General features: G+C 43.9%; 1 protein-coding gene and 1 non-coding gene across 3 annotated transcripts; one reads left to right on the plus strand and one right to left on the minus strand.

The window, feature by feature from the left end:
- Positions 1 to 1,262: 1,262 nt before the first annotated feature.
- LOC129840650 (SLAIN motif-containing protein 1-like) lies at positions 1,263 to 11,443 on the minus strand. Of its 2 annotated transcripts, XM_055908681.1 has the most exons (9): positions 10,822 to 11,441; positions 9,827 to 9,960; positions 7,231 to 7,362; positions 6,677 to 6,784; positions 5,775 to 5,924; positions 4,954 to 5,328; positions 3,781 to 3,933; positions 3,258 to 3,555; positions 1,263 to 3,146 (listed from the first exon to the last, which is right to left on the minus strand). In XM_055908681.1, exons 1-9 carry the CDS (start codon positions 11,235 to 11,237, stop codon positions 3,074 to 3,076), a joined length of 1,839 nt encoding a protein of 612 aa, XP_055764656.1. In that variant the 5' UTR covers positions 11,238 to 11,441; the 3' UTR covers positions 1,263 to 3,073. The 2 variants fall into 2 exon arrangements, with proteins under 2 accessions (XP_055764656.1, XP_055764657.1); XM_055908682.1 differs by lacking the exon at positions 6,677 to 6,784 and having other exon boundaries at positions 10,822 to 11,443.
- trnae-uuc (transfer RNA glutamic acid (anticodon UUC)) lies at positions 1,515 to 1,586 on the plus strand. Its single transcript has one exon. It is a non-coding gene; the product is annotated as a tRNA-Glu (tRNA).
- Positions 11,444 to 12,257: the final 814 nt, after the last annotated feature.

The raw sequence follows: 12,257 nt of genomic DNA on the forward strand, positions 1-12,257 counted from the left end.
TGTCCAGCAGTCAGTGGTAAGGCAAACTTCAGTAGCTTTTTGGACTCTTTCCCGCACTGAAGCCTGTCCTGTCTCACAATCTCGTAAAATTGTGGAATACGTGATTTTGAAAGGGTTTTCCTGCTTGGAATTGTATACATTGGATTTAGACTATTACTATAATTTCTAAAACCTCTGTCCTCCATGATCGAAAATGGCTGGAAATCGGTGGCATTGTAGCCAATGCAATATCAACGTGGCCTTGGTTTTGCTACAGATTTGGCCAATTTGGCCTTGTTTGCTTCTCTGGCATAAACTGGTCCATAGAAGACTGCGTAGCAGTGGGTCGCGGAGTAGGCCTACTTGACTGAGTGGAAACATCTCCACGTCTGGAGGTTCTGGCTCCACCACTAGCAGGCCCGCTAGTTTCTCAAAGCTCCGCTACAGCTAGTTCGCATATGCCGGTGTAGATTGTGCGTAGAACCGGCTTTATATGAGATTTTGTTTTGGCAAATTCTACACTGTGCTCTAACATTGTCTACATTATTAAAAATTATCCACATGCTACTGTGCTTCCGACTCATTTTCCAGCTGTTGTTTTCACAGCTGTCCTTCCTCTCTCTCCTCGGCTGCTAAGTGTGTGTGTGTATAGCATAAAAAAAAAATGATATCTGTGACCATAATGTCCATGAGTTTCTAGTGGATAGACTATATGGTTCAAGAGAGTGAGTTGGCTCGGCCCTCCCTCACGCATCTTTGGTTCATTGGTTGACACTGCGTGTCTGATTGACAGGAAGAACAGATGAGGCTGTTAGTCTGAGCAGACAGTCAGAACGAATGTGTGTGCGCTTGAGCATTTAGGGCTATATTGTTTTATTTCTTTTTTCGTTATTTGAATTAGTTAATTCTATTCATTTAAATATTTTTACTATTCGTATCTTATTTAAAAAAATATTTTTATAAATAGATTCGGCTCTTCTGATATGCGAGCCGGCTCCCAACGTTCACCTACAAGAGCCGGCTCGCGAACGACCCATCACTACAAACAAAGCATTAGTGAGTCTGCCAGGTCAGATGCAGTAGGGGTGACCAGGGATTTTCTCTTTAAGTGCGTGAATTGGACAATTGTCCTGTCCTGCTTAGCATTCAAAATGTAACGACTACTTTTGGGTGTCAGGGAAAATGTATGGAGAAGAACGTACATTATTTTCTTTAGGAAGGTAGTGAAGTAACGTTAAAAGTAAAAGTAGTCCAAAATATAAATAGTAAAGTTCAGATACGTATTGATTTAAAGTATTTTTACTTAAGTACTTTACATCACTCCTTGAATACCTCCAACAGTACATATTTTTATTGTAACCCTGGACAAGCACACCTGATTCAACTAATCACCAAACCCTGAATGAGGTGTTTGTCCAGGGCTACAATGAAAAGTGTACTGTTGGGGGTACTCGAGGGATCAAAAACACCATTCTACAATACCAAGAGGCTTACTTGTGCATTTCACTGTTAACTTACTGGTACGTTTTCCAACCTCCCATATGGTCTAGCGGTTAGGATTCCTGGTTTTCACCCAGGCGGCCCGGGTTCGACTCCCGGTATGGGAACGATATTTTTTATTAAAACCTTGTACATGTTATGCACAGTAGGCCTACAGATACGGTATGTGTCTGCCTGTGGCTTTGACTGTTAAAATATTGCGAACTGACAAAATAGAATAATCTATCCGATGTAGGCTACTCTAGTAATGCTGAAACTAGCGCTCAGTCTCACACCAGAATTCCACGTCACTCAAACGTCACATTTCTTAGTGTATGGTTGTTTAGACATTAACTCCGCATTTTTTAGGTAAGGCATTAACGGTGAATGCTTAAGGTAAGGGTTACGATTTGGGATAGGCTTAAAACAGAAAGCGTTACATGTCCTTTGATACGGAAACTGAATTACAATCAATCTGACAAATTTAGCGAAATTGTAAGAACTTCACTTGTGAAAATAACCAGTAACCTACTAAATATAGAGACATAATTGAAAATCAGGTTGAAATAATATTTTTTTAAATAATTTGAAAATCTTTAATTTTAGTTTTTAAAACTACACATTCAATACAGTAAAAAAAATGTTTTGGAGAAAGAGATGGTGAATTGTGCCATGAAGACTAACCTGCTTTTTTGAAATACTGAAAAAAATTATTAAAACAGACAGAGAATGCTACATAAGTGATCTTTAAAAAGTAATCCTTCATCCCAAAAGACAAAACATCTACCCTGTGCTCTTCATCAACAAAATTATAATTAACCATAAAAGTGCAATATCACAAATAAAATGAACAAAAACAATTACATTTCAATTCACACTTGTACAATCAGTGCAACAATTACAAATATTTCATAGATATACCAGTGAATCTTTATATAGTTTAAAAAGTGTCCAAAACACAACTTGAAGTCATTTCCCTGTCTTGGTGAGACATTTTGTAAACAGATTCAGACGTTAGCTTTAATTTGGTTAATATGCTTCACATAAAAATTTAAAAAATCATGAAGAATATTGCATCAATACGATCAGCATCCCAACAATGCACACTGAAAGTTAACTTTAGTCTCTACACTAATCATAAGATAATAAATAATATAAGATTTATTTTAAATATACCTTGCCATGTAAAAATGAGACCAAATACACCCAGACAATAGGGAGTGATTTAGACTTTTTTAGCAGCATATTTGGTGCTCTCCATTAAGAGAAAATACACCTTTTATTAATCAGAGTTCCAAAGTAAAAAAACTAATTATGTGGCTTAATTAGCATCTCTTTCTTTAGTATGTTAATGTAACCAGAACATGGTTAAAACTTGTTAGTGCATAAAAATATCAACAGGGCGATTCCCCTTGGCACAGACCAAATTGGACAGGTGGAGAATGCATGTTTGACTGAGTGCTGACGACACCTCACATACCCAATCATGAGGGCGTTCTACACAAGGTTGTTATTCCCTATAGTTTGGTTGACCAGTGATCGACCCCAACCAGCAGGGTCTCTCTACATTGCCAGCTCTTCTTCTCTGGATCCTATCTCTCCATTCATCCCTCTCTCAGTAGCAGCCATCTCTCCAGCTCCCGTCTCGTAGGGCACTCAGGCTGGACAAGCTCTTAGGTGTCAATAAACTGGGGAAAAGAAGATCAGATTGAGATGAAAAATAGAAAATGACGATCCCAGACAACAAGAACCTAGTTTTGAGCTTGTTGGCGCTCCCCTAGTGTCCTACAGTAGCCTACCTGCGTGTGGGTTGGGCGATCTTGCTTCGAGGGGTGGCGCTGGTCCCAATAAAGGAGGCGGGGCGGGGCAGGCTGCTCCGGGGGGGTGTAGGAGTGCCCCCAACCCCCACGCCTGGTTTACTGGAGAGGGGGATCCCACTGATGCCGCTCAGGGACTGCAGACTGGTGGAGGTCGGCATGGTAACTGGCCCTTTCACAGTGGGGCTGACGTAGGCTGTGGCTTTGAGGGGTTGCCGCGACAACGACTGGAAGTTCCCCACACTCTGGACTCTGTTCTGCAACTGACCGGGTGAAGGGACTAGTGGGAGAGGAACAGAGGGTTGACAATACATCATATACAGATTAATGGATTATTAATGGGTTGATATAATATTAATGTTTTCCTCAGATCTACTGTGTAATGTATGGACCACCGATTTAGAATGATCATTTTCAATTTGATGAATTCAGGCAAGTCAATCAAGCCCGGCAGTTTTATAGTTTGTGTATGGTCAGAGCTAAAACAAAGAAGAGGGTATCTCACTGGAGGACTGTAGCCTGCTGGCCAGCCCATTGGACGAGTCGAAGCTCAGACTGTTCCGAAGGGTGGAAGGAGAGCCGATGTGATTGGCTGGGCTCAGTGGGCTAGGCACACTGGGAGCTCTGAACAGGTTGGGCATGCTCCTCCGCAGCTTATCTAAATAGAATGCGCGCACACACACAATATTCCTGTATGAATTCAAGGCCAGAGATCTAGATGACTAAGACTTTATCATCTCAGATTCTCCATAGAGCCCTCAAGAGGAGTACGTGTCACTCACTAGTCTCTCTTGAAGAACACCAGTGTTAAGGCCCCAAAGATAAACATCTCCTGTAATCTCACCACCCTCTATTCAGTGTCCCTCTCCTGTTAAGCTCCCAGAACAGAAACAGAATAGCCTCCAAGAGCTTACAGAACAGTCAGTGTGACAAGAGGCTTACAGTGGGTGAGCACATCCCTGGTAGTCTGACACTACAGTCAACAGGCTAGGGAAGTACCTACGGTTGTGACTAACCTTAAAATGACCTGTTCCTCCATTAACATAAACAATGACAAGTTGAACACAAACCTATAAATAGATTAGTATAACTATTTCATAAGAGGGCCATCATGTCGTGTGTCAATTATTTTGTAGCCCTACAAATATTGTACTTTGTTGTTATGCAAATGTTCCATCAAGACAACACAAAAAGGCTTGTTTGAAAAATGTACTCATATCTGCATTCCAAATGTGATCCCCAAGAGACATAGCGAACATAAATACACAGAAAACAAAAACATTATTAGAAGAGAGTCTTGCAGAGCAAGAATTCTTATTAGAAAGTGTGAGATTGATCAATTTAAGCAGAGGGCCAGGGTTGAGTCCAATAGACACCGAACAGAAGAACACATTATTTATATTTATATATATACACATGACGAAGACCTGAAGGAGGGGGAAATACAGACAAGTGCAAACACGCACACAATCAGTCGTCACCTTCTGCGCCTGAGGTTAAGGTTATATATATATATATATATATATATATATATATATATATATATATATATATATAAATAATGGAGGAGTCCAGTGCAACCTGAAGCTGTCCAATAAAAAACATTTGAATTGTCATAAAAAAAACATTTTCTCTAATGAACGCAACCCAAGTACCTGCATGGGCCAGGCCTGCTCACCTGATCCAGGCCTGAAGCCCTGTTGTTCGGGTGTGTAGGTGCTGAGTGTGGGGCTGGCCAGGGCCTGGGGTTGGGGTGGGGGCTGATAGGAGAATCCTCCAGAGGGGTACTGAGGGGTGGAGGGGCTGGAGAGGCTGGTTGTGCTCCTCCTCCAGTCCCGTATGCTGGAAAAGGTGTGGGAGTGGGAGAGTCCGCGCTGCAGGGTGGGTCCCACACGGGTCAGACGGGGCTGGGGAGGAGGTAGCTGCCCGTACTCTTCCTCATCCTCTTCCTCCTCCAGGTCAGCCTCGCCGCTGTGCTGAAGGGAGAGGAAGGAGAAGCTGGCGCTGCGGCGATTGATGGAGGTGGGGGTGGTGGCGTAGTCCTGACGAAGACCTGAAGGAGGGGGAAATACGGACAAGCGCAAACACACAAACACGCACGCGCACACAATCAGTCGTCACCTTCTGCGCCTGAGGTTAAGGTTAATAAAGCCTGGATGAAGTCTGAGGTCTTGTATCACGTTAGTGTTAGAAGGGAGAGAAGGACAGAGGAAAATAAGGAGAGAGAGGAACAATAAAGGGCAAGAATATGGCCAGGAATCCAAGACCACTTGAACTGACCAGTAACAACTCTGGGCCATACATTTAATCTTGGGGCCCAGAGTTATTCCCTTTCAGGTCACCTGCTCAATAGTTAATAATAATAATAGTTCTGATTTATAAAGCCTTTCCCACACTTTTACATAGAAAGGGGGGAAAACTCACCTCGTACTATGTAAAACAATATATAGTCATAACTATGTAACAACAACAGTTTTTAATAAAGGGTGAGGGACTCACTGTCCTCCTGCAGACGAGCCATGACCTGGACGTCAACAAGGTCCTGTAGCTTGTATCCCTGCGTGATAGAGTCATCCTCCAGCTCTGAGGCACTGAGCTCACTGTCCATGGAAGACTGGGGGCTGAGGAGGAACCGCCGGAGGCTGCGGCCTTCAGCACACAACAACACAGTTCAGAGGTCAGATCACAGACAAATTACATTGCAGAGATTTTACATTAACAATGAACACAAAGAAAACTGACCAGATGAAAAGCAAGATTAGTTTAGATAGAGGAACACTGGCAGCAAAAAAACATCACTCTCCCTTTAAGAAACACTGCAGAGTCACTGTTAGTAGGGAGGCCACATCATGGAATTGTGCCTTTGGTGATAGAAGCACCACAAATCCCAGACAAAGCTAGAAAAGGGCATATTGTGTTTATGGCCACTCCAAGCCCCCATGGCCATTTTCCATTATGGCCGCCAACCAGGTCCCACAGGCTCGACCTTGCTGTGTGACATGTGGCACTTCCATCACCAAAGGGACTATTCCACTCAAGTGAGGGGACAGACCATCCCACTATGTTGAACTTCACATGGCAAACACCTGAAGCAGCAGAAACTGAACACACACTGAAACGCTCCTTCTCTTGCCGTGACAAATGATGACCTTAGGGGCTTCTTAATAGTCTATAGTGGCTTCCTCTCCTCTCTTCTTGTGTCCACCTCTGTTCTGATCTAACAAGACAGCCAGTAGGTGAAACTTAAGGTGTTTCACCTGTCCATATCTCTAACATCAGCAGGAATGAAGGAGAGGAGACAAGGAGAGGAAGCTCTTTCAGACAGACTATTGAGATGCAAACCTTGACATGACATACAGACTGAACCAACGTGGGCCAGCGGGGGAGCGAGCGAGGCTTACTGCGATTAGCTGAGTGATTGGCTGGGAGGAATGTGGGAATTCTCTCAGCCTTCCCTATAGGAGTCAGGGACAGGTGGAGGAGAGGATGGAGGGGTGAGGAGAATGAGGCTGATGGAGGGAGAAAGAAAGGGAGGGGAAGGAGACAGGATAAGGGGGAGAGAAAGAGAGTCATGGAGAGTTGTTTTAATGGAGAAAAAAGAAAACTATTCCAATGAAGAGACTGTGGTATTTTTTCAATTGTGAAATACCATGTTTAAGAAGTAATCGTGGATGGAGTAGCCCTCGTGTCTAAGGACCAGGGGTTTTCCTTGCCTGGTGAACTGATCAGGAGAGTTGAGTTTCTGCTCAACACAGCCCAGGATTTTTCTGCTCAATATGGCCCTGATTCTGCTCAATAGGGCGCAGAGTATTCCTGCTCAATAGGGACAAGAGTTTCTCCTGATCAGGTTGCAAGGTTGAAAAAACCCTAGTTCAACTAATGTCATATGGTAATATTATGTTAACATTATGGCAATCTGTACCCATGTCACATAGTAATCTGTGTGTGTATTTACCAGGTCTGTCAGCGGGTGGAGGGGTGGAGCAGGACCTGGAGAACGAGGCACTGAGGGGGGACACTCCAGCTACACGTCTCAGGGGGGGGGCAGGGGAAGAGTGGCTGGAGAAGACCCCCCGCCACCTATGGACTACGCATGGGAGGTAGGAGGAGGGAGGGAGGGAAAAAGGCAATGTCATACTGTACTGTATCGGACCACCCCCAAAACACACACAGCTGTCAGTGCTTTCCGGGCCCCTCACAAGGAACAGAGGTCAGCAGTGTGAAGCGGTTGTTTACCTCACACCCAGCGCGTCACATTGCTGTGACAGTCACAGAACCACTATTCAGAAGCAGCCAGGGAACACATCTGCTGTCCAATGCCCAGGAGACAAAGCTGCATTCACAACCCTCACACACACTGCTCAACACACCCATTCAGCACAGGCCAGGACCAGGGACGGAGCAGCGACCACACACACACCTTCTGATATATATTCATAGAGGAGACCTACAGTAATGAACACTCGCTAAACAAATATCCCAGCAATCTATCTAGAGAAGGTGTGGTGGATCAAAAGAACAGAGAGAGAAGAATGAATAATAAATGTGGCAGAGCTGAGAAAGCAAATCATCCCTCTTTCCCTCTGTGTGGTGGTTCGGCTGTGTGCTGCTCAACACAGCGCTGCATATATCCCTGCACCACAGATAGTGGGGTTATGTTATACCTGTCACTGAGAATATAAACCACTTAGCAGCATCGAGGCGAGATGCCTTTCATGTAAACACGGTAACCATGGTTACCCCTCTGGTTGCCGAGGGAGGCCTTGTAAACGTAGCAACAGGCAGATAGTAGGTCAAGTGTGAAAGCAGTGGAAGGCTTATATACTTGTCAAGCTGTTGCATGACAAGTATATAATATGAACACCCAGTTAAATTGGATCTAATATGCAAAAACATATCAATACATTTGATACTTTTCAAATCTCTAATAGTAAAATGAAATACAATTAAGCTGATGTGTGTGTTTACTCTAAGTTGTTGAAAGTGACGCACACAGACAGTTGCGGCCAGTGCTTCACCTCTCATTAAGAGCTTAGAGGACTAAAGCTGTATTAATACATTACCTTCAGCGAAGACCGTGGGAGCCGTCACATCACATCTATTTACTCTTCCACTGTCCTGTTTCACACCACAGCTTCCTCTCAGACATTAACCCAAGGTCCACTCTGTGGTCATTGGACACCATGGAATGTCTCAGGAGTAGAGGCATTAACCCCTGACGTTACAGCTAAATTCCCAAAGTCAGCCACTCATACCTTCACGGCCACCCATTCATTCTCATTTGACCGGGTCACCTCTCCACTGCAACCCTTCTTCAGGTAGAGGCTGTGAATTAGAACGTGATCTCCATCACCTAACCAGGTGAAATGAATGCACTCACTGTCATAACCATGCTGCGAATGTGTGGCTCTGTAGGTTTGTGTACGGCTGTCTTTTCAGGAGTGACTCCGCTTGTGCGTGACCACCGTGCGGAGTTCAATGTAGCCGGTCGTGTGTGTAGTTCAATGTAGCCGGCCGTGTGTGTAGTTCAATGTAGCCGGCCGTGTGTGTAGTTCAATGTAGCCGGCCGTGTGTGTAGTTCAATGTAGCCGGCCGTGTGTGTAGTTCAATGTAGCCGGCCGTGTGTGTAGTTCAATGTAGCCGGCCGTGTGTGTAGTTCAATGTAGCCGGCCGTGTGTGTAGTTCAATGTAGCCGGCCGTGTGTGTAGTTCAATGTAGCCAGTGCTGTGTGTAGTTCAATGTAGCCAGTGCTGTGTGTAGTTCAATGTAGCCAGTGCTGTGTGTAGTTTAATGTAGCCAGTGCTGTGTGTAGTTTAATGTAACCAGTGCTGTGTGTAGTTGAATGTAGCCAGTGCTGTGTGTAGTTTAATGTAACCAGTACTGTGTGTAGTTTAATGTAACCAGTACTGTGTGTAGTTTAATGTAACCAGTACTGTGTGTAGTTTAATGTAACCAGTACTGTGTGTAGTTTAATGTAACCAGTACTGTGTGTAGTTTAATGTAACCAGTACTGTGTGTAGTTTAATGTAACCAGTACTGTGTGTAGCTTAATGTAACCAGTACTGTGTGTAGTTTAATGTAACCAGTACTGTGTGTAGTTTAATGTAACCAGTACTGTGTGTAGTTTAATGTAACCAGTGCTGTGTGTAGTTTAATGTAACCAGTGCTGTGTGTAGTTTAATGTAACCAGTGCTATGTGTAGTTTAATGTAACCAGTGCTGTGTGTAGTCTAATGTAGCCAGTGCTGTGTGTGACTAGTGACTGTCTGGCAAGGTGCTGTACTTTTACCTCAGAGTCCAAAATAGTCTGGAGTTTTCTGGTTACATAATCCTGAGAGACTTGAGGACCTGTTTCACACTGTGCTCAAGGCATCACAGTGCTAGCCTCCCCCTCACCTCCATGTACCCACACACACAGTAAAGTAGAACCATAACCATCTGTTGAAAGAAAGTCTTTGAAAACAAAACGTTTCATCAGGTTGATAGAAACCTATGGTCTATTATATAGCCATCCATCTATCATTTTCAGTCCCTAGTTTCCACCCCTCATACCTTGGTCCAACCTGAGGCACAGTGAGCGGGCAGACTCCACCTCTGTTCTGGGGCTGTCCAGGACCTGTCTGCTCCACTGGAGGGGGGTAACAGGGCTCTCCCCCCACAGCCGGGCCTTGGCTGACACATACAGCCTGCAAGGAAGACAGGATGAGAGCCAGAAGAGGAGGAATGAAGAGGCTTTTACTGCCCTATAGTCCCATATCAACCCGTATGGGCCTATGGGAAGACTGGTTTCGGATTAGGGATACGTTTTCCAGTTTTACTATGATCCCAAAAATGTACATCAAGCCAAAACCTCACGTATGACCTGAGAATAGAATCATATTGATTGTAGCCAACAAGTGTAAACCGTGGCGCATAGTGTGGAGCAGCCAATTCTGACTGCAGTCCAAAATTGGTTTTGGGCATTATAATGGATTTGACATAATAAAGAATGAGTCAAAAGTAGAATGTCACCTTTTATCAGCGGATATTCTTATGCATACGTTTTACCACTAAAATAATAGCACTTTGTGTCCAGTCGTCCACCTCCAAGTCGACATGTCTCAGACTGATGCAGTCTAGCCTCCATTTCAACAGGCACATTTTCACAGAGCACAGTGGCCGTCTGCTCATTCATAATCGTTGACTATGATAATTGCAACACATCGATGTTTTGTGTTTGCTAAAGAAAAATCGAATGATATTGGAACAAGTGTCAGCTCCATCTTTCGGTCCAATTTGCCCCGAAGGTGTGGCTTTGTTGTCGTATATCATTCCTAATAGGATTTGAGTCTCATTTGCAGGTACATAATTATATTCCATAGGCCTACGTCTACCAGAGTAACAGTCACATATCCTATAAAATAAACTGAACACTGCATCACCATCGTATATGACAGGTCAATTGTCATATGCAAATAAGGACTGCAAATTTCAAAGAAATCTGTCAGATTAAATTTGCCACCTGTCAACTACATTATACAAACCATTGCACATTGTGAAATAGTTACCAGGTTGCTTCAGAGTCTTCATTAGAGAATACAGCATCTAGGTCCAGAATGTCCACCTCATCCAGAACCGTAAGTTCCATATAATCAGCCTCCGTCTCGAGAGCAGTATCAACATAATGTGAATGTAAATATTCGAACGGTTCGTCCAACGGGAAAAATGACTCCAAGGAAGACTGGCACAGTAGCGTCGGTAACGGACTAGGTATGCAGTAGCTCCCGGCCATGTAGGCCGGAGAGGGAGGTAGAATGTGGGGGCTGCCAGTGCAGCCGTTCGCCCGCGTCCTCAATTGCTCATTTTGCCGCTCCAATTTCCGAACCAGCTCTTGGAGCTTTTTCACCTCCAGTTCGGCGTTCGCGGCATTGCTGTTGCCGTTGACATCCGTCATTATCTGGGGGTTCATCACTGCTGCATCCATTGGATGGAAAAGTACAATGACCCGATATATTTTGTATTAAATGGTGGACGGGTTAAGCTACACTCAGTCTCAGCTCACCCGTTGCCCACACTGTGATTTGGTATCTCGCTTGCTCTAGTGCCCATCAGGACTAGAGCTTTCAGATGCCGCCCATGTCATCCAATGAGGGATGGTGGCGTGCTACAGACTGTCTCCACCCCCAAAGTGCCGAGTCCACCGCGGGAACTGTTGCCTAATGAGTGATTTCAGGACAGGTGCGTGCAAGCGTTCTCTCCTCAAACTTCACAGTTGTGATTGATAAGTGACAATTATTTGTTTGACCACAAAGACAATGCACAACACATTGCCTTTGTCCGTAAAGAAACTGCAACATTTTTCTTTCAAATATGTTTATTAAAAAAGAATGAGAGATTACGTCCAAAGTGAAAATATATTATTTGTTCATAGCCTACCTTTTGATAACACAAGATATTGGCTAAAACATTTATATTTTATTATCTACAAGCATACACAATTGACTTAATTGATATACACAAAGATCTATTGAATTTAATAATAATTTCACCAGCCACTGTAAATATTCTACAACGCATGCTCAGAGCGCATCTTGAACACTCCCCTGGTTAAACCAGGGCATTTTATGCGCATTTATCGCCATCCTGTGGTGTAAATTGAGACGGCACATGATGGAACTGTGGTGGCTTTTTCCAATTTAACGCAGGAGTGAAAGTTCTGAAGGCACGAAATATAAATACAGAATCTGCTACCGCAGGTTTCATCACCATGGACAGCGACTAAGGCAGAATCCCTAATGTGGACTTTCAGCACCCTATGACAGTGGACAGCGCCTGGTTAAGGTGCAGTTGTAACCTTACTGGCCATTTATTTTTTATATGGAATAAAAACAGAATATTATAGCAAGGTATATGAAAAACAACTTTTTTATTTTCAATATACAGACAAAGACAATGGACAGGTGTGTTGCCAGAGATGGCCCTCTGGTGGCAGAAAAAAAAACAT

The sequence above is a fragment of the Salvelinus fontinalis genome, chromosome 41 (genome assembly GCF_029448725.1).
Source record: "Salvelinus fontinalis isolate EN_2023a chromosome 41, ASM2944872v1, whole genome shotgun sequence".
In the NCBI taxonomy this organism is placed as follows: domain Eukaryota; kingdom Metazoa; phylum Chordata; class Actinopteri; order Salmoniformes; family Salmonidae; genus Salvelinus; species Salvelinus fontinalis.

Coding starts and splice junctions, on each gene's coding strand:
- LOC129840650 (XM_055908681.1), bottom strand. CDS start 11,237: ATGGATGCAGCAGTGATGAACCCCCAGATAATGACGGATGTCAACGGC. Junction 6,785..7,230: donor TCCACCCGCTGACAGACCTG/GTAAATACACAC, acceptor TCCCTCCATCAG/CCTCATTCTCCTCACCCCTC. Junction 5,925..6,676: donor CAATCACTCAGCTAATCGCA/GTAAGCCTCGCT, acceptor TGTGTGCTGAAG/GCCGCAGCCTCCGGCGGTTC.